Consider the following 21,713-nt stretch of genomic DNA (forward strand, 5'->3'; position numbering starts at 1 on the left):
CATTCAATTCATTATTTAACTTCTTGTGAGGCAGTAAATGGGATGTGGGGGAAAGAAGGTATGCTGGTCTCTTAGTGACTGGACTGCCACCTGGACTTGTTTAGGAAGGTGAAGACAGAGATGGTGGTCTTGCATATGAAGAGGAAGGAACTATACTACAGCCCCAAGCCAGTATCCTGTATGAAGATTTGCTCATGTCTGAAGGAGAAGATGATGAGGAAGATGCTAGGGATGAAGAAGAAGAAGAAGAAGAAGAAGAATATAACCCTTACTTTAGTAAGTCTTGCTCCTTTACTTCTGTTTCTGTATACCTCAGGGTGTGTATCTCAGGAGTAAATATAAAAGTCTTTGCCACTTCCTATGTGTGATTATATAAAAAGCCATCTCTTTTATTGGAGTCCTTCTAGTATAACCTGAGAGTACTGAACACACATTCATTGGATGATCATCTCCATTAACCATAGGAGAAGTGAAGATGAACAGGCACAGGAGATAACAGTGGAAAAGTCAGTGCCCATGTCACAGCTTTGAAGAGTTGTGTTTGGGAACAGGAAAGGAAAAGTAAGCAAAATAATGGAAATGGTAAAAGTGTTGGAGATGATAGCAAACAGGTAGATTAGACTAATATAGAGGAAATAAGTTACCTGACTTCAGTTTCTGTAGCTCTTGCCACTATTGACCTTTGGTAGTTAAAAGAGATGCCTGAGAGGTGAGGACTATAGACTCAAAGTCTGTATAGACTAGTTTTGGAGTGCTAGGCTGAAGATGCTAATTCTGACCAGAATTACCATTTCTGAAGCTAGAGAGATGGCTCAGAGGTTAAGAGCACACTGGTTGTTCTTCCAAAGGTCCTGAGTTCAATTCCCAGCAACCACATGATGGCTCACAACCATCTCTAATGAGATCTGGTGTAATCTTCTGGCATGCAGGCAGAACACTGTATACATAATAAATAAATAAATCTTAAGAAAAAAAGTATTTCTATTTCTTTCTATTTTTAATTTTTAGTTTCTTTTTTGGTTTCTATCTTGTCCTATTTTTATTTTTATTTTTTTTATTAATTACACTTTATTCACTTTGTATCCCCTCATAAGCCCCTCCCTCCTCCCTAATTTTTACTTTTTTAATATTAATCACAGGTTATTTACTTTGTATCCCAGCTATAGCCCCCTCTCTCATTCCCTCCCAATCTCACCCTCCTTCCCTCATCTCCTCCCTGTCCCTTTCCAAGACCACTGCTAGGGGAGGACCTCCTCCCCTTCCATCTGATCCTAGCTCATCAGATATCTTCAGGACTGGCTGCAGTGTCCTCCTAGCAAGGCTGTTCCTCCCTCGGGGGACGAGGGGAGGTAAAGGAGCCAGTCATTGAGTTCATGTCAGAAACAGTTCCTGTTCCCCTTACTATGGAAACCCACTTGAATACTGAGCTACCATGGGCTACATCGGAGCAGGAGTTCTAGGTTATATCCATACATGGTCCTTGGTTGGAGAAATAGTCTCATAGAGTACCCCTGTGCCCTGATATATTTTGTCCTTCTATTTCTTTCTTTAGGTCTTATTTTGTTTTTATTATTTTAAACATACTATCTCATACATGCTAGGCAAACACTGTAGCTCTGAGCCATTCCCCTAGTCCATCAAGCTTATATATGAATCAACCACAATCTGTTTTGTTGTTTTTTTTTTTTTAACAGCTATTCAGCTAAGTGAAAGTGGAAGTGACTCTGATGTGGGACCTGACAGATCATCTTTTCCTGGAAAAGAGCAAAATTCATAATCTGAATTGTGGTGCCCACCGAATGTATATGGCTTTCTCTTTACCAAGAAACTGAAGTCTTATATATACAGGTCATCTAGCATGATCTCAAAGTTGTTGTTGTTGTTTTTTTCCTCATTGCTTTAATATTATTATGGAGTTATTACCTCTATGTTTATTTCTTTGTACACACACAGAGAAAGACACACAATGCATGTATGTTTTTGAAATAAATTTTCACTATGCATACCCAGGCTGTCCTAGAACTCATTATTCTCCTGCTTCAGAGATTACTGGCATGTTCCCCTACATCAAATTAGTCATTGATCTTCTTGATTTTCTTGAGTTCTCCACATTTGGACAGGAGCCTTAATTCCAAAGTCTATTTGTCATGATCCCCAAAGTCGCTTGCTCCCCTCCTATGACCAGCCACTTTTCTAAGGATGTTGTGGTTGTTGGATGTTGTGGAGAACAGTTTTGGTACTAGGATTCATTAGCACTGTTTTGTTAACATTTATCCAGTATTTCTATGATAGTTCTAATAGTATAGTTAGAATTCACCTCCCTTCCCACATGCTAGCTAGACTGGCCTTGAATGCTCAAGATCAAGTTATTCACTGACCTCAGCCTCCTCCCTAGTAGAATCTGGAACATACATCACCACACACAATAGCTGCATTGTGTAAATGTACCACAGTTTCTGTATCCATTCCACCGTTGAGGGACATCTAGGTTGTTTCTAGCTTCTGGCTATTACAATAATACTGCTTTGAACATGGTTGAGCAAATGTACTTACTGAATGGTGGGGTATATTTTGGGTATATGCCTAGGGAAAAGTGTAGCAGGATCTCGAGATAGCACTATTCCCAGTATTTTGAGAAAGCACCAGGTTGATTTGCAAAGTGGTTGTACAAGTTTACATGCCCACCAGCAATGGAGGAGTGTTCCCCTTTCTCCACATCCTCTCCAGCATGTGTTGTCACTTGAGCTTTTGATCTTAGCCTTTCTGATTAGCGTAAGGTGAAATCTCAGGGTTGTTTTGATTTGCATTTCCCTGATGACTAAGGATGTTGAACATTTCTTTTAAGTGTTTCTCTGACATTTGATATTCCTGTGTTGAGAAATCTCTGTTAGCTCCTTATCCCATTTTGCAATTGAATTACTTACCTTGGTGGTGTTTAACCTCTTCAGTTCTTTATATAGTCTGGATATTAGCCCTCTGTTAGATGTAGGGTTGATGCAGATATTTTCCCAGTCTGTTGGCTGTCATTTTGTTCAGATAACAGTGTTCTTTGCTTTACAGAAGCTTTTCGGTTTCATGAGGTCCCATTTATTAATTGCTGATCTTAGAGCCTGTGCTGTTGGTTTTCTGTTCAGGAAGTTGTCTTCCTGTGCCAATGAGGTCAAGGCTCTTCCCCACTTTTTCTTCTAACACATTTAGTGTGTCTGATTTTATGTTGAGTATTTGGTCCATTTCAACTTTAATTTTGTGCAGGGTGATATATTTGCATTTTTCTACATGTAGACATCCAGGTAGGCCAGCACCATTTGTTGAAGATGCTGTCTATTTTCCACTATTTTGGCTTCTTAGTAAAAAATTAAGTTTCCATAGGGTTTATTACTTGGTTTTGATTTTATTTCATTGATCCACTGGAATCCTTATGGAAGAAGAGGGAGATAGAAAGTACTGGAGGGATCAGGAACTCCACAAGGAGAGCAGCAAAACCAAAATACATGGGCCCAGGGGTCCCTACATGGACCGATAATCCACCCAAGAACCATGCATGGAGAGGACCTAGACCCCTGTTCAAAGAAAGCCCATTGGCTACTCATTTCCCAGTAAGGGGTACAGGGGATGTCTCTGACATGAACTCAGTGGCCAGCTCTTTGATCACCTTACCCAGGGTCCTCCTTCTAGCTCAGCTTCATTAGGTGTACAGATTTTAGTATGTTTATCTTATATTATTTGCCTAGTATCCACTTATAAGTGAGTATATACCATGTGTGTCTTTCTGCTACTGGGGTACCTCACTCAGGATGATCTTTTCTAGATCCCACCATTTGCCTGCAAATTTCATGATTTCCTTGTTTTTAATTGCTGAGTAGTATTCCATTGTGTAAATGTACCACAATTTCTGTATCCATTAGTCTGTTGAGGCACATCTAGGTTGTTTCCGGATTCTGGCAATTATGAAGAAAGCTGCTATGGACATGGTTTAGCAAATGTCCATGTTGTGTACTTGAGCATCTTTTGGATATATGCCTAGAAGTGGTATAGCTGGATCTTAAGGAAGCACTATTCCTAATTGTCTGAGAAAGTGCCAGATTAAATTCCAAAGTTTTTGTACAAGTTTACATTTCCACCAGCAATGGAGGAGGATTCCCCTTTCTCCACAACCTCTTCAGCATGTGTTGTCACTTGAGTTATTGATCTTAGCCATTCTGATGGGTATAAGGCAGAATTTCAGAGTTATTTTGATTTACATTTCCCTGATGACTAAGGACATTGAGCATTTCTCTAGGTGTCTCTCTGCCATTCTATATTCCAATACAGAGAATTCTCTGTTTATCTCTGTACCCCATTTTTACTAATTATTTTTATTTTATTAATTACCATTTATTCACTTTGTATCCCCCCTGTAGTCCCCTCCCTCCTCTCCTTCCAATCCCACCCTCCCTTCTTCCCCACCTATGCCCCTCCTCCAGTCCACTGATAAGGGAGGGCCTCCTCCCCTTCCCTCTGATCCTAGTCTATCAGGAGTGGCTCTTTTCTCTTCCTCTGTGGCCTGGAAAGGCTGCTCCCCCCTCAGGGGGAGGTGATCAAAGAGCAGGCTGATCAGTTCATGTCAGAGACAGTCCCTGTTCCTATTACTATGGAACCCACTTGGACACTGAACTGCCATGGGCTATCTCTGTGCAGGGGTTCCAGGCCATCTCCATGAGTGGTCCTTGGCTGGAGTATGCTGAATATTGTCTTTACTATGTTTAGGTATATGCCTTGTATCCCTGATCTCTCCAAGATTTTAAACATGAATGGGTATTGGATTTTGTCAAGTGCTTTTTCAGCATCTAAGGAGATGATCATGTGGTTTTTCTCCTTCAGTTTGTTTATATGGTGGATTAAATTGTTGGATTTCTGTATATTGAACCAACCATCCCTGCATGCCTGAGATGAAGCTTACTTGGTCATGGTGGATGATATCTTTTATGTGTTTTTGGATTCAGTTTGCAAGTATTTTGTTGAGTATTTTTGCATCAATGTTCATAAGAGTCATAGATGTAAAATTCCCCTTTTTTGTTGAGTCTTTGTGTGGTTTAGGTATCGAGGTGACTGTAGCTGCATAGAAAGAGTTTGGTAATGTTCCTTCTATTTCTATGTTGTGGAATAGTTTGAAGAGAATTGGAGTTATCTCTTCTTTGAAGATCTTATAGAATTCCATGCTGAAACCATCTTGCCGTGGACTTTTTTTTTTTTTTGGAAGGAAGACTTGATGACTGTTTCTATTGGGAGATATAGGACTATTCAATCTATTTACCTAATCTTGAATTAACTTTGGTAAATGGAATCTATCAAGAAAATTGTCCATTTCATTTAGATTTTCAAATTTTGTGGCATTTTGTTGTAAGACCTAATGATTGGATCTCCTTAGTGTCTGTTGTTATGTCCCCCTTTTCATTTCTGATTTTGCTGATTTGGATAGTTTCTCTCTGCCTTTTAGTTAGTTTGGCTGAAGGTTTGTCTATCTTGTTGATTTTCTCAAAGAACCAGCTCTTGGTCTCATTGATTCTTTGAATTGTTTTCTTTGTTTTTAATTTACAGATTTTAGCCCCAAGCTTGAATATTTTGAGCTGTCTACTCCTCTTTGGTGTGTCTGATTCTTCTTTTTTTTTTTTTTCACTAGGGCTTTTAAGTGAGCCATTAAGTTGCTTGTATGAGATGGTTTAAATTTCTTTTTGAAGGTACTTAGTGCTATGAATTTTCCTTGAAGTCTGCACAACATCTGCCCAGGCCCTTCAGTGGTCCGCAGACCTCGGTGGCCATGTGGACCTGGTGGACCTTAGTGGCCTGGCAGACCTGGGTGTTCTGTACAGCTGGGTGCCCACCACTGAGGGAATGGATGGCCAGTACAGTCACTGACTGAGCGGCCCTGTGGAGCTCGTACAGCTGCTTGTGGACCCTGGACCTGGAAGACTGGTAGCTGCTGCTGCAGAACTAGGAGGCCCACCTCTGCTTTCTCAGTCACTGAACCAGGGAGTTCTGTGCTATGAGCCACAGGCACTGCAGGACACCTCTGCCAATTAGGAGGGAGGTCCAACAAGGGGAAGTGCAGGGGGATAGAATGTTTGTCACTCTCAGTCCCCAGAGAAGTGTGCGGGTGACCTGGATCTAAATGGTCTTAGCTCCCGTGTTGCCCCTCTCTCCAAGGAAGCCTCATTGTTGATGTTCTGACTTCAGCTGTCCCTCCACTCACCAATTTTGGAGTTTCAGATCCTCTGCCTCTGAGATACAGTGTGCACTGGTCATCACCATCTCGGATCCTCAAGCTACACAACTTTATCTCAACAAATAAATTACTGGGTCTGTTTTGATGTTAATGGGTTAGAAAACAGAGAAGAATAGAGGTGGAGGTGGCCTTCTTTGTGACAGTTAATGATGAAAGACGTGTGAGTGATCTTTAGGGGACATACACAAGACAGCCCCCATCTTCATCAGCTTTATGACCCTGGGTAATCATTGTAGCTTTGCAGAACTAGTACTAGCCAGGCATTGTGGTATGCAACTGTTACCTCAGCTTTGGTGGCTGAGGAAGAAGGACTGCTGTGTGTCTTAGGTTAGCCTGTGCTAAACAGTGAATTCTAGGCCTGCTTGGACCAATGTGAGAGTCTCTCAAACAAACAAATGAAATAATTTATCTATAAAATGCATGCTCTGGTTGTTAAGATGATCCAGCTGGTGAAAGTGCTTACTGCCCAGCTTGATTATCCCAGCCATAATTATGTCCCTGGGATAAACGTACTACAAGAAGAGAACTGTGTTCTCTGATATCAACATGTGGGCTCTGGCATGTCCATGCCTCCATATATACCTACATATATGCACAAATAAATAAAAGTGTAATAATTTTTTAAAAACAAAAATTCAGGCTCCTTTACCAACACTACAGAAAAACAAAGAAAGCCTGACAATTCTTACATGATTCTGGTGAAACTGGAAAGCAGTCACATACTGAACTTGGTGTCTAGTATGTGGGAAACACCCAATAAACACTAGTTTTTATGTAAAATCTAATTTGCAAGAAGGAGGGCAGCCTGTGAAGCTGAAGATGTTAATCAGAGGTCATCTCATGATTTATTTGTCAGGAAAGTAAGCGCTGTTCTGAGCATTAATTAAAACAAATGAGGACAATTACCAAAAACCAGTTAAGCTGAAGCCAGTATTAATTCCACTAATAGTCTTCAGGAAGCATCTTAAGTATGATCTCCTGTTGAAGATGCCTCAGGTAGCAGCTATGCACAAGTACTTTATTAGGAGGTCCACTAATTAAGAGGCTGAATCTGCTAACATCTAATTGTGCAATTTGCAAATATTTTCTCCATCACAACATCTTGTAATTCTGTGAATTATGTCCCATTAAAAATTATTGCTAAAAGTCAGTTTACTTGTATTTTCCTGCATAGCATTTTTGGTTTGTGTTGTTTGTGGTTCTACAGATTGAACCCAAAGTGTCTGTGTATTAAGCAAATGCTTGGCCATTGAGCTACATTCCCAATTCCCAATGATTCTTTTTTTAAACTTCTCTGAGACAGAATCTCGTTTGTAGCCCTGGTTGGCCCTGAAGTCTCAACAATCTCCCTGCCTGCCTTTGCTTTTGCATTTTAAAAAAGAAACTGGCAACAGGAAATACATTTTCATTACAAAAGCCATCTCAATCATGCCATCCAAACAATAAAAAGCCTATAATTTCTGGTTGGTAACTGTCAAATTGGAGGACTTGATAATTTCTTTTTCATGTGGGGAGGGAGCTGGAGGCAGGCAGACAGTCACTGTGTAGCTCTGCCTAGCCTGCAACTAACAATGTAGACCAGACTGGTTCTGAACTTAACAGAGATCTGCCTTTCCCTGCTTCTCCAGTGCTGGGATTAAAGACAGGTGCCACCATTTTCAGCTCATTCTAACTGGATCAAAGATGAAAGCTTAAAATGGATTTCAACGTACCAACCCCCTTTTCCAAAGATCTGAGACAAATGTTTCATCTCTGTGTATCCAAGAGGGTGAATTTCAGGTTTGGTTGAGGACCAAACCTGGTTAAATGAAAGGTCAGTTAATTGGCAAAACAGCCCAAATTTACAGGAAATGTCATCCACAATGAACAGGGACAGCAGAAAAGGCCAGTGCTTCAAATGTCCATGTGGGCATTTACCCTATCAAGGGGTTTATCATTAGACTAAAAAGTGGACAGAGACTACCCAAAAGCTCTGGAGCAGTAAGCCAAATCTTACCCTGCATGAAGGGCAAAGGGCAAACAGGAGGAAGAAACTATTGAGAAGATTCAGTACAAGCAATCTTGCATATAGATTTCATTAAAATAGTCCTCAGGGAAATGCAAATCAAAACAACCCTGAGATTTCATCTTATACCCATCAGAATGGCTAAGATCAAACACTCAATTGACAACACCTGCTAGAGAGGATGTGGAGAAGGGAACCCTCTTACATTGCTGGTGGAAATCAATCTGGAGCTTTCTCAGAAAATTAGAAATAGTGCTAGCTCAAGATCCAGCTATACCTCTCCTAGGCATATATCCAAAATATGTTTAACTATTCAACAAGGATATTCGCTCAACCATGTTTGTAGCAGTTCTGTTTATAATACCCAGAAGCTGGAAACAAACTAGATGTCCATCAATGGAGGAATGGATGCACAAATTGTGGTACATTTACACAGTGTAATACTACTCAGCTATTAAAAACAAGGAAATCATGAAATTTGCAGGCAAATGGTGGGAACTAGAAAATATCACTGAGAAAAGATCATCTTCAGTGAGGTAATCCAGAAACAGAAAGACACACAGGTATATACTCACTCATAAGTAGATATTAGCCACATAATATAGGATAAAATACTAAAATCTATACCCTAAAGAAGCTAAATAACAAACAAGACCCTAGGGAAAATGTTCAATCCTCATTCAGAAGCACAAAATATGACAGACATCAGAAGCAGGAGAAGACAGGGAACAGGACAGGAGTCTACTACAGTTGGCCTCTGAAAGACTATTGATTGAGATGTCGAAGCAGAGACTCATAGCCAAACTTTGGACAGAGTTCAGGGAAAGAAGGGGGAGATAGAAAGACCTGGAGGGGACAGGATCTCCAAAAGGAGACCATCAGAGAGGGAAAAAAAACTGATCTCTGGAGGCCCTGCAGAGACTGATAATCCAACGAAGGACAATGCATGGAAAGGACATAAAACCCTGGCTCAGAATGTAGCACATTGACTCAGAGTCATTAGTAAGGGGAGCAAGGGCTGTCTCTGCCATGACTCAGCGACTTGCTCTCTGATCACCTGCCACGGGGGTGGTACAGCCTTGCCAGGTTACAGAAGAAGAAAATGCAACCAGTCCTGATGAGACCTGATAGTCTAGGGTCAAATAGAAGGGAAGGAAGATCTCATTTACCAGTGTACTAGGGAAGGCACATAGGGGAAGAAGAGGGAGCAAGGGTGGGATTGGGAGGAGATGGGGGAGGGTGACACAGCAGGGATACACATTGAATAAATCGTAATAAATAATAATAAAGAAATATATTAACATAAACAAGAAAAATTACACATCCACATGCATGCATCTCAGATTGTAGATTGCTTCTGATAGGACGGCCATTTTCACTATGTTAATCCTACCGATCCATAAGCAGAGGAGATCTTTCCATCTTCTGGTATCTTCTTTCATTGTTTCTTCAGAGACTTGAACTTTTTGTTTATTTTTTTTTCATACAGGTCTTTAACATGCTTGGTGAGAGTCACACCAAGGTACTTTATGTCATTTGTGGCTATTGTGAAGGTTGTTGTTTCCCTAATTTCTTTCTTAGCCCTTTTGTCTTTTGTATACAAGAGGGCTTCTGATGTTTGCCAGATAATTTTGTATCCAGCCACTTTGCTGAAGGCATTTATCAGCTGAAGGAGTTCTCTGGTAGAATTTTTGGGTCACTCATGTATACTATCATATCATCTGTTAATAATGATATTTTGGATTCTTTCTGTCCAATATGAATTCCCTCTATTTCCTTTAGTTGTATTATTGCTCTAGCTAGGATGTCAAGTACTATGTTGAAGAGATATGGAGAGAGTGGGTAGCCTTGCATTGTCCCTGATTTCAGTGTGATTGATTTAAGTTTCTTTTTAGTTTGATGTTTGCTATAGGCTAACTGTATATTGTCTGTCGGGAGCCACACCTCTGGCAGCTGCTTTGAAATTTAAATCTCAGCAGAGACTGCTTTTACCAGGCCTTCACTAAGTCAGGGAAGAATTTGCAAGTCCATCTCCTTTTGTTTGTGACAGCAGGTGGGATAGCTTGTGAAGATCACACCTCTTCCTCAGGCTCCTCATGGAAATTAACCCATTGTTCTGAGATGTTTCTACTCTGGCTTAAAAGCTCTACAATAAAAAGACAGGCCAGCTGTTGCTGCTAAGTTGCTGCTAGTTTTTGCTGCAGAGGCTTAAGGCTTGCTATTTGTAGCTGCTTTCTGCTAAGGTGGCTTTTTGCTATGGCTATCGAGTCCGGACCTTCTTAAAAAAGCCTCCTGTGTGCTGTGTGTTTTTTTATTAATTTTAATCCTCACTCCCGACTCAAGAACCGTTCGACTCTGCTGGCTGGCTCCGGCAATTGTCTTTACTATATTTAGGTATGTGCCTTGTATCTCTGATCTCTCCAAATCATTAAACATGAATGGGTGTTGGATTTTGTCAAATGCTTTTTCGAAATCTGAGGAGATGATCATGTGGGTTTTTCTTTTTCCTTCAGTTTGTTTATGTGGTGGAATACATTGAGGGATTTCCATATGTTGAACCACCCTTGCATGCCTGAGATAAAGCCTACTTAGTCATGGTGGATGATATCTTTTATGTGTTCTTGGATTCAGTTTGTAAGTATTTTGTTGAGTATTTTTGCATCAATGTTCATAAGAGTCATAGATGTAAAATTCTCATTTTTTATTGAGTCTTTTTGTGGTTTAGGTATCAAGGTGACTGTGGCTTCATAGAAAGAGTTTGGTAGTGTTCCTTCTATTTCTATGTTGTTGAATAGTTTGAAGAGAATTGGAGTTAGCTCTTCTTTGAAAGTCTGGTAGAATTCTACCCTGAAACCATCAGGCCCTGGGCATTTTTTGGCAGGGAGACTTTTGATTATTGCTTCTATTTCTTTGGATGATATAGGACTGTTTAGTCTATTTACCTGCTCTTGGTTTAGCTTTTGTAAATGAAAGTTAACAAGGATATTGTCCATTTAATTTAGATTTTCAAATTTTGTGGCTTCTGAACTAAGATCTAATAATTCTTCGAATTTCCTCAGAGTCTGTTGTTATGCCCCCTTTTTGTTTCTGATTTTACTGATTTGGATAGTGTCTCTCTGCCTTTTAGTTAGTTTGGCTAAGGGTTTCTATATCTTGTTGATTTTCTCAAAAAAAAAGTTCTTGTTTTCATTGATTCTTTGAATTGATTTATTTGTTTCTAATTTATTGATTTCAGCCCTGAGTTTGATTATTTCTAACTGTCTGCTCCTCTTGGGTTTGTCTGCTTCTTTTTTTCCCTAGGTCTTTCAGGTGTGCTGTTATGGTGCTTGTATGAGGTGTCTCAAACTTCTTTCTGAAGGCACATAGTGCTATGAACTTTCCTTTTAGCACTGCTGTCATTGTATCCCATAAATTTGGGTATGTTGCCTTCATTTTCATTGAATTTTAGGAAGTCTCTAATTTGTTTTAGTTTATTTCTTTCTTGATCCAGCTGTTGTTGAGAAGATAGTTGTTTAGTTTCCATGCATGTATGGCTTTCTGCTATTTCTGTTGTTGTTGAGGTCTAGTTTTAGACCATGGTGATTTGATAGGATACATGGGATTGTTTCAATCTTTTTGTATCTGTTGAGGCTTCCTTTGTGTCCGACTATATGGTCAATTTTGGAGAAGCTTCCATGGGTTGCTGAGAAGAAGGTATACTCTTTTGTGTTTGGGTGAAAGGTTCTATAGACATCTATTAGGTCCATTTGATTTAAGAATCATTATTTTCCTATTTGGCTTTTGCCTTGATGATCTGTTTCTTGGTGAAACTGGTGTTGAAGTTTCCCACTGTTAAAATATTGGGATTGATGTGTGATTTAAGCTTTAATAATGGTTCATTTATGAATGCAGGTGCTCTTGTATTTAGGGCATAGATGTTCAGGATTGGGATGTCCTCATGTTTTTTTTTTTTCCTTTGATGAGAATTCAGTGTCCCTCCTCGTCTTTTTTGATTAATTTTGGTTGAAAGTCTATTTTATTAGACATTAGGATAGCTACTCCAGCTTGTTTTCTGAATTGGTTTGCTGGAAAAACACTTTTTCCAGCCCTTTACTAAGAGGTAGTTCTGTCATTGTTGCAAAAGTGAGTTTCTTGGATATGGTGAGAGACCAAAAGATAAATTAGTAGCTATTATTAAGACCTGAAGTGGGTGGGTGGAGAAGTCCAGTAATGCCCTGAGGGGAAGGACTGCCTTACTATATTCTTTCCCCACCCACTAGAGATACAGTTGCTAGGAAACTGGACCATCCCCCTTGGGAGGGAAACCAGATCATTAATGGCCTGGGAACCTTCCTATAGCTAATCGTTTCAAAATGTAGCATTTTGACCAATAGATGCTTGCCAGGCAGGAATCATCCCTGCCTTGGGCATGCTGGGAGGGACCAGAATCTTTAAATCACCCAACTAACCTGGGTACAGTGCACTCAGCTCCCACTGCTTACGCGGTGGGGGGTAGTGTGGGCCCAAGCTGCAGCTTGTAATTTACAATAAAAAGAACCTCATGTATTTACAGCGGAGTCTAGTTATTCCTGGTCTTTTGGGGTTTGAGAACTGGGCAGAACATTTTGGGGCCTCGTTCGAGATCCCAAGACTCCAGGAACCTGACCTGGAGGTTTTTTATGCCGGCCGTAAGTGTCTAAATGTCTCTGTGCATTGTCTGTATGTGCAGTACTTTCTGTATTCTATTCTAAAAATTCCTCAGAGCTCGGGGTGTCAGTATCTGGGTAGCAAGACGTGATCAATGTGGACACACTGGTGGTCACAGCTGCGGAAGTTCAGGGGCACGCCCCTAGCGTCATCAGTATTTTCAGTATTTTGGTGGGTAATCTGTACTGCCTGGTCCCAGTGAGCACCACTCGGTATCTCCTGGGGCAACAGCCCACTCTCGGTGTCTCCTGGGGCATCAGGGCCCATGCCTCCTGCACCCAATGCAGGAGGAATCAGTATGTTCGGCCTGCCCCAGAAGAGTCAGTTTTGGTCCTGGGAAATTTGGCCAGCTGGTGAGTTTTTTGTCTCAATGTCTCTATACAGTATTTGTTTGTGTCTACCTTCTGTTTTCTGTTCTGAAAGGCCTCATGAAACTTGGTTAAGATGTGTGCCTATTTGTTTATAAGGTCTATGAATGCATATGTATAGGTTACCACGTGGTATATGAAGTGCCTCAGTGCTTCACTGCCATCTTGACTTTACCATGTGGCTTATAACGTGACCACCATCTTGGTATGGGTAAAAAAAAAAATGGGAACCTTAGTCAAATAATTCTTATTTCCTTCGAGATTAAAAGAATGAGTTATTTTAAATTGGTATTGGTTTTAGAAATTAAATTGTTTGCACTGGTAAATTCTGGTTTTAAAATCTGGTTTTGACTTTTAAGATTATGGTTATGCCTTGTGACTTCTCTCCTACAAAAGGGGTACGTTATTTTGATATTGCAAGAACGGGTTTTAAAAAAAAAGTTTAAATGTTTAAGGCTATAAGAAAACGTTTAAAGTTTATCAGGCATTTGGGTATGACAATGATCTTGGGTAGTCTAACAGAAAATTTGAAAGTTTTTTGATCCTTTGGGGGAGATCAAAAAACGTTGGTATTTATTTATTTTACTAAACCAAGCCATATGGTTTGCACTAATTGAGAAAATTGCAGTTTTTAAAATGTATCTTGTGGAGAGCTGTTTGTTTGTTAAGCTGCTTTGTTTATGGAAAAACATGTTTTCACCTAGTTCCTTCAAACTTGTTCTAAGTTCCTTAGAGTTTGTTTATGTTACCTTTATGTTATCTGCTACAGGGAAGTTATTTTAAAAAAGAATTTGGCAGTTTCAGAACTTTTTGTATTAATGTAACTTGTTTTTGTTTTGCCTATCAAAAGCAAATCGTGGATGCTGGGCTCCAGCAGGATCATGTCAGGATGGAACAGATTTTGATGAGAGTTTTTATGTTATATAAAAAGCAAGAGAGAGAGAGCAAGAAAATAAGAATGTCTGGTTAAGCCAGAAGAACGAAGCTAGGAACCTGAAGGTATATGGAATGTTGTAGAAGGTTAGTGGATGTATTATAAAAAGCCAGAGAGTTAATATGATTTGAGAAAGAACTGTATTTAAATGTGTTGTACTTCATTTAAAAGGCTGGTGATTCTTCATTGCAAAATGTTTTTTATGCTCTTTTAAGGAAAAAAATTCTGTCTGATAGGTTTGGTATGGCTAAAATAATTTATACAGTTTAAAATTGTTCTGTACTGTTCTGTTATGCAGTTGGTTCTAAAACTTATTTGATCACTATGGTAAAACTTTTGGTTGTGGGGGATTGTGGATGCTCCACAGTGTTTGCTGTATCATCAGCAGCACATTAATGGCTATGTTTGGTATTGTCAGTCGCAGCTTGTGCTAACACATGGCTAGCCGCCATGATGGTTCAGGGATAGAGAGCACGTGAATCTGTAGTTTTGCTGCCATATTTGTTTAGGACTTCCAGCTGAGTTCAGTTACACATGGCCAGCCGCCATGCTGGTCTGGAGATAAAGAGGGTGGAGCCATGAGTTTGCGATCATCTTTGTTTAGGTCTCTGAGTTATGTTTAGTCCTCTGATTAGTGCTAAATGCAAAGCTTTTTACTGTTCAATTTTAATGCAAGTGGTAGGATCAACAAGATTTGCTAGCCTCTCAATGAACTGTAGCTGATTAAAAGGTTTGCTTTGATTTTAGTTCAGAAAGAGCAGATTTAAAGTCATGCTAAATACTGCAGTTGAGCCTTACCTAGTCTCTTTGTTCAGGTTTTTTTTTTTTAAGGTTAAGCCTAGAATGGGTAACTATGAAGTTTGCCTATTTGTCTTAAAAATATATAGTTCTAGAACATGCATCTCAGAAATATGCTAGAACTAGATTGTATAGCATTCTGTTTTATAGGACACAGTTTAGAGCAGATGATAAAAACAAAGAGTAGCTTAGCTCAGATTTGCTGGCCCTCAAGCTTGTCAGAGATCTGATAAATATGGCATTTTAACTGTGTAAGCTTATTGTGACAGAAAGTCCGGAAATCCTGGCAGTAGCTCCCCAAGTTCTCCGAGAAGATTTGGGCACAACGACAGATGACTGCGACTCTGGATTGTGGTATGCTAACCACTGGACATACTGCCTCAACTGGCCCACTGCTAGGGCCAAGCCTAAACTGTGGACAAAGCCGTGGACACCTTGAGAGCTATTGTCTCACATTGTGAGAGGCAAGGTGAGGTCAATCTCTCATGTTCCTCAGAACAGAAGCAGTCTCTCATCTGTGCCTAGCTGGACCACCTCTGCCCATGATGTTATGAGACCACAGGAGCCAGGGATACTGCCTAGGTGATGGACTAACTAATCATCTCTTTCATTTTGATTGGCACATGGATTGGTATATTTGTTTATCTTATAATTTATCCTTCTCAGGTCTCTGATCACTTTGACGGCTAGGCTAAGCTTATGGTAGCTTTTCAGCTAAAGAACAGACAATTAGATCCACTGTTAGCTCATTGATCAGTTCATTAGCTAGAACTACTAGGTACTAGATCTCTAATTTAGTAAGGAAAACAGGTTTGCCTTGCTCACAGAATTCATGTTAGTTGCCTGTGTCTTAAGATATATATAGCTGGATAAAAAATATGGAGCTTATGTAGGGTCTGAGGATATAGGAGTTTAGGTTGTAAAAATCTAGAGAGTGTTGTTATTTAGTCTGAAAAAATGTTTCAGGGTTAATAAATTCAAAAAAGATTGGAGAGTCTAAGTTGATATTTTGAGGTATAATTATGAGTTATAAAAATACAAAAAAATAATTTAAAACACATTAAAAATGGGAGATACTTTAGATTCCCCCCCCCCTTTGCTACTGTTGTGCTTATGTTATAAGATTTCAGAAGTTTGGAGTTTTGGCATTAATCAATAAAGTTCTGATAATTTGATGGAGCCCCGACTGCTTATTATTCATTCATCAGCTTGAGATTTTAATTTCCTTTGGTTGGCTTCTGGAGATAGACTTAAAGGTGCTTCTCGTCATGTTAAAAACATCTGTTTAAAACATTAAAACACATGTTAAAAACATTGTGTATATCTGACCCAAAAGTCATAGCTTTTAGTATGGTATTCTTAATATCTGCCATTTCTGGGGTAGATTTTGACACAGGAATATCTTAAACCTATTCCTTCTAGTTACTTTATAAAGAAAAATCCAAACATCCAGGGTTTAGCACTAAAGCCATTAATGTATTTCTGCCTAACTTTCCAGTGTAAACATGGAAATGGGGGCTAAAAGTAGATGCTGAGTGTATGAAAAATGGCCAAGCTCCATTCGTGGCTAATTACCAACAGCTATGCCCACAGAAAAAGTATTAACGAGTTCCAGACCGTGGATACACTTAAGTTGTTTATAAAGGTTATAAAACAAACAGCTAACTGATACTCATTCAGTGGGATGAAGTTTTACCTGTTACTCTCAGAATGTTATATTAGATTTGCTAAATATATATTTCCTTTTGTGTACCAAAAAATAAAAAAGAAAGAAAAATTTCATATGAGTTTCAGGATGTGACCTGGATCTGGCATAGCTCAAAAGGATCGCAGATGAGATTTTCCCTGGTCTTTCCCATTTAATAAACAAACTTTAACTTCTGTCTCCAGTCTGAATTTGTCTCAGCAGAGACAGGTGATGCTTAGAATGAGTATTACAATGCAATGTCCAGATTGAAACCAGAGAGTAGGGGAGAGAAATCGGCATTTTAATGAACAAGGGTAAGGTGTATACATTTCAAAAGAATATTATCCTAACAATTCTGTTAGTCTGTGGCTTTTTATTGGAGACTTGAGTCCACTGACTCAAGTTGAGAGATAATAGTTGTAAGTATTTAGGCACCTACTTCTGCATTGCCTAGCAACCTATGATGTCATCATGTGTCACCAGCCAGGTGGCCACACCTTGCAGGCATTGTTACTTCGGTTCTTAAAGGGACCAACCCACCACGTTGTCCACCTCTTGCTCTCTCTTGGCCTCTCTTGCCTTCTTGCCCTCTTGCCCTCTGTTAGGCCACCTTGCTCCCTTCCCCTATCATGTCTCCCTCTCTCCTTCTCTCTCTTCAAATAAACCTCTCCATCTAATAAACCTCTTTCATATAAGATCTGTTGTGTGCCTCATCATTATTTAATTTGTCCCAACAATAGTGACTAATGCATGTTAGTTCCTTGTATTGTTGAATTTATGGTGATAGTGTGTATGTGTGCTTGTTTTCTTTAGATTTTGTTGTTGTTGTTGTTGTTGTTATGAGGTTATTTATGTCCTGCATTTTCTTAGCTGTAGTTGATTTCATTAGGTGGAGTTTTCCTTCTAGTATCTTTTATAAGGCTGGGTTGCTCTTGAGACACCTTGACAGGTCACTGACTCCTACCTAATAGTCCATTCGTCTATTCCTACAGATTCTCCTCTGGGATGTCTTCTGGAGAATTTCAGATTTCTACACTTAGTGCCTGTTTTAATGGCCTCTAAGCTTACACAGTTCTGTAAACAAACTTGGCCTCAATTTCCTTAGATCACAGATCCAAAGCAAAACCTTTTTGATTACTGCCAGAGACTGGGTAAATGGAGGCTCCCTCAGGTAAATGGAGGTTCCCATGTTCAAGTCTCTTTGGTCCAAACCTTTCACCCGTTTGCTCTCCCAAAAGTTTTAGACATACACCTAAAGAAATTTTCTCCATAACCCACCTAACTTTGTCTTCTGCCTATAAATATGTTCCAATATTCTGTCAGACCCAGGTGTTTCCTATATCCATCACAGAGCCAAAGCAGCTACCACAAGTGTTCCAGTCTGACCTCACGGACATCCATCAAGCCAGACCTGCACCTTCCATCCCAGCCATGGATATTCTCACAGATCCTGGACAGCATCAATATAGCCTGTTCTTCCTGAACTTGGCCACCATTTCAGCCTTTGACCTCCCTATAATGCCTCCAGTGTCAGCAGGAAGTAGCCAGAAGAGAATCTATACCTGTTATTCAATTATTACTAACAAAAAGCTGGAATGGTGTGCTTCAGGACCAGGACAGGCAGCTCCAGGTTCTCCCAGCATTCCTCAGTCCCTACCTGCTGCCTTGTGTGGCTAGGAATTTTCTACTGGCAATCCTCTACCATGAACTTTCCAGGGCAGGGGGTTCCCTGCCTCCTCTTAGCCATGTAATCTGGACGTTTTGTTACTATTATTTCTCTCCATCCTTCTCTCTTTCTCTCTCTCTCTCTCCCTTGCATGGCAACCAAGAGCTGCTTCCAGTGAACCTACTTTTATGTGCTTTAACTTGCCTTCCATGAGAAGCAGCCCAAGCTCCACATTTTTAATTATAGAAAAAGGGAAGAATGTTAGTATTTAGACAGCTTGCTTCTGGTTTGCCTAACAACCTATGATGTCATCATTTGTCGCCCACCAGTTGTTGCACCTTGCAGACTTGATTAAGTTTCTCCTTAAAAAGATCCACCGCCACTTTGTTGCCCTCTTGCTCTCTTACTCTCCTGCTCTATATCCTTTCTCTGTTGGGATACCCCTTCCTTTCCCCCATCATGTCTTTCTCTCTCTCTCTCTCTCTCTCTCTCTCTCTCTCTCTCTCTCTCTCTCTCTCTCTCTCATCTTCCTCAAATAAACCTCTTTCATATAAAATCTGTTGTGCACCTCATCATTTCATTGGTCCTAACAGTAACCCCAGCTTTTCATTGTTAGAAATCGTGTGGGTGAGAGTTACAAGGCAGGTTCACAAATCACACCACTAGACTGGTTCCACATGGGAGGTTTATTAGAGGAAGGGAAAGGTGTCACAGAGAGATGAAGCAAAAGAGAAAGAGAGAGGAGAGGAGCTTGGCGAGTTCTCTTGTAAGGTGACCCAGAGCATGCACAGGTGGTTCCAGGTGATCAGCGGGTAGTCTTCTTGGTGGCTTCACAAATGCCTGATAACCGGTTTGTCAGGTCCCTTAGAGCTGGTGGTAGAGATGCCTGCTTATGGATCTCAAAATTCCTCCCTTTTTGTTTTGTTAAAAAGTGAGGAGCTAGGAAGGGGTGATGGTGGGGGGAGGGCACAGGGATGACTTTTTGCTCTTCAAGCTACTTCCTGCCAATTAGGGGCATTGTCATTCTCAGGGTACAGCTGGTCCCCACCATCAGAGTCATTGTCATCTGGTTCTGTGGGCAGAGGTTGATAATCCTGTAAGAGTAACTGATTACTGGTTTGGTTAGAGAAATTTTGCATTTGTTGTTGGAAGAATGTAGAGAGGAAGTTAATTAAACAGGGTGCAAAAAGCAAAAGGAGAAAGACAAGCAGGAGAGTTGAGACAAAGGGCAGAATCCATTTCCATATGGGACTCTCAAAGGGCCAAGAGCTAGAGGACTCAAGCTGTTCCCTTCATTTTTTGTAAATCTATCAGGAGTTCTTGGATTTTGTCTTTTACTGTACCCAACTGGTTGACATAAAAACAGCATTCCTCCTAGAGGAAGATGCAAAGGCCACCTTCTTTAGCTGTGAGGAGATCCAGACTGCATCAGTTTTGAAGTACTACTGCTGCCAGCGGGTCAGTCTGTCCTTGGAGGGTTAGTATTGTCTGAGCCACTTGCTAAAGATCCTGGATGAACTGGGAAGAAAGCTGATAATACAGTTAGTGAGATGGTTAGTCCTGCTGTTCCGGCCCCTAGAGCTGTCGTGATTCCTGCAGCAGCCAGCAGGGGCAGGATTTGAATTGCCCTCTTATCCTGCTTGGCAGCTATTGAGTCCACCACTGGGATTGGTAGGGGCTCCTTTTCATTTATCACCCCCAGCTCAGGGAAGAGGAGTACCAGTGTGCAAACTACTGACCAACCAGCAGGCAGACGATGGTAGACCTGAGTGCCACAAAGAATCGAGGTATTATTAGCAGTAGGGCATTGGGGTTGAGATGAGGTATCAAGGATTATAGTTTTATTGCATTCTAAGGAATTTAGAATTCCTCCAGAGTGTGTCCCGGATTCCTTGAAACAGTTTGCCATGCCAAAGAGGGTGATATGAAAAACGTAGTGGGTTGTGACAACATCAGAGTCAGGGCAGTTGGTAAATGGTGAAGTGAGGTTGCTTGACAGAGTCACCACAGAAGCTGTCAGCGGTACTTCTGAGTTGGTCCCAGGTGGTACACACAGCCAGCAAACTTTAAAATGGCCTGGTTGGATCACATTAAGGAGCTGGTAGGCTGAGGTCAGGGTCTGAAGTAGGAGATGAAACGACAGGTTGTGTTATTTAGGAGAGGGGATGTTAGAGAGGTAATGATCTTAGAGGAGTGTTTAATTATCTTTTCTACTTCTCCCATCCCCAGGGATTGGGTAATTGGGACATATTTTCACTGAATATGGATAGTACTTATCGGTAGATCGGGTATGTAGCAGCGGTAGAGTTTTCCAAGATACCTGCTTCCCATCTGGGATCGCACGGGTCTTGGATGTATAAGTAAAGAGTCTTTTTGTACAGGTGAAGGAGCTTCTGTGCTGGTAAGTGAATTTGGCAAGACCAGTATGGGCAGCCTCCATACCTGTCCGGCCATTTTTTGCAGTGATCCTTTGTTTGATCAAAGAGAAAGCAAACAAAAATTCTATCAAATAAGAGGGTAAGGATAGATGTGGGGGTGATGGCTATTTCAATCGGCTCCTGACAGCCTCTCATAGAACAATTTCCTGACCCTATTTGGAGAGACTGTTTATTATCAATGATGGTTTCTTGAACCTCAAATTTCCATATGTAGGGATTACCTTGGACAGAAATAGGCAAGAAGAAGAGGAGGAAAAATACATATCCAATCCAGAAGGGTCTAACATAGCTCCTGTGATGAGGCCTCATTTTTCTGGAACTGGAGACAAGGTAGTTGATCTTGGCATCTTTTGGAGCTTGAGGGAGCAGGGTCCTGTTGGAGTTGATATGTAGGAAGGGGCATTATCTTGAGGAGAGGGGGTGAAAGGCTTAAGGTAGGATAGATGAATCCAATGAGGGAAGCCCTCAAGCTTAGCAGCTGTGGGGGTCACAAAAATCACTTTGAATGGGCCCTGACATTTAGGAGAAAGCGTTGGGAACTTTGGTTTGGAGGGCAGAGACCTGGTCCCCAATGTTAATAGGAGATGGACAGGGGTTAGTGTATGGCCGTGATAAACAGTGGTAGGTAAAGACCCATAGAAGAGAATGGAGATGACAGAGTAAGGGAGTAAGTAGGTGGTCAGGGAGAGGAGAGGATTTAGCTGAAAGACTGGGAATTAAGACTGATCTCTCATATATGAGCTCAAAAGGTGAGATAGAGTTTTTTTGAGGAGAGCTCGTAGCCTGAAAAGAGCCAGGGGGAGGAGTTTTACCCAATCAAGGTGAAACTCTTATGATAGTCTAACAAGAGTGTTCTTTAGGGATAGGTT

At 40.6% G+C, this 21,713-nt stretch overlaps 1 protein-coding gene across 1 annotated transcript in view; it reads left to right on the forward strand.

Annotated features, from left to right (window-relative positions):
• Nucleotides 1-21,713, forward strand: part of LOC110544180 (transcription initiation factor TFIID subunit 1-like) — a 120,747-nt gene that overhangs the window by 77,874 nt on the left and 21,160 nt on the right. The window contains exons 37-38 of the mRNA XM_060375510.1: nt 105-276; nt 1,695-1,729. Coding sequence (XP_060231493.1) covers nt 105-276; nt 1,695-1,729 — 207 coding nt within the window. The remainder of the gene's footprint in view (nt 1-104; nt 277-1,694; nt 1,730-21,713) is intronic.

The sequence above is a fragment of the Meriones unguiculatus genome, chromosome X (assembly GCF_030254825.1).
Source record: "Meriones unguiculatus strain TT.TT164.6M chromosome X, Bangor_MerUng_6.1, whole genome shotgun sequence".
Classification (NCBI taxonomy): domain Eukaryota; kingdom Metazoa; phylum Chordata; class Mammalia; order Rodentia; family Muridae; genus Meriones; species Meriones unguiculatus.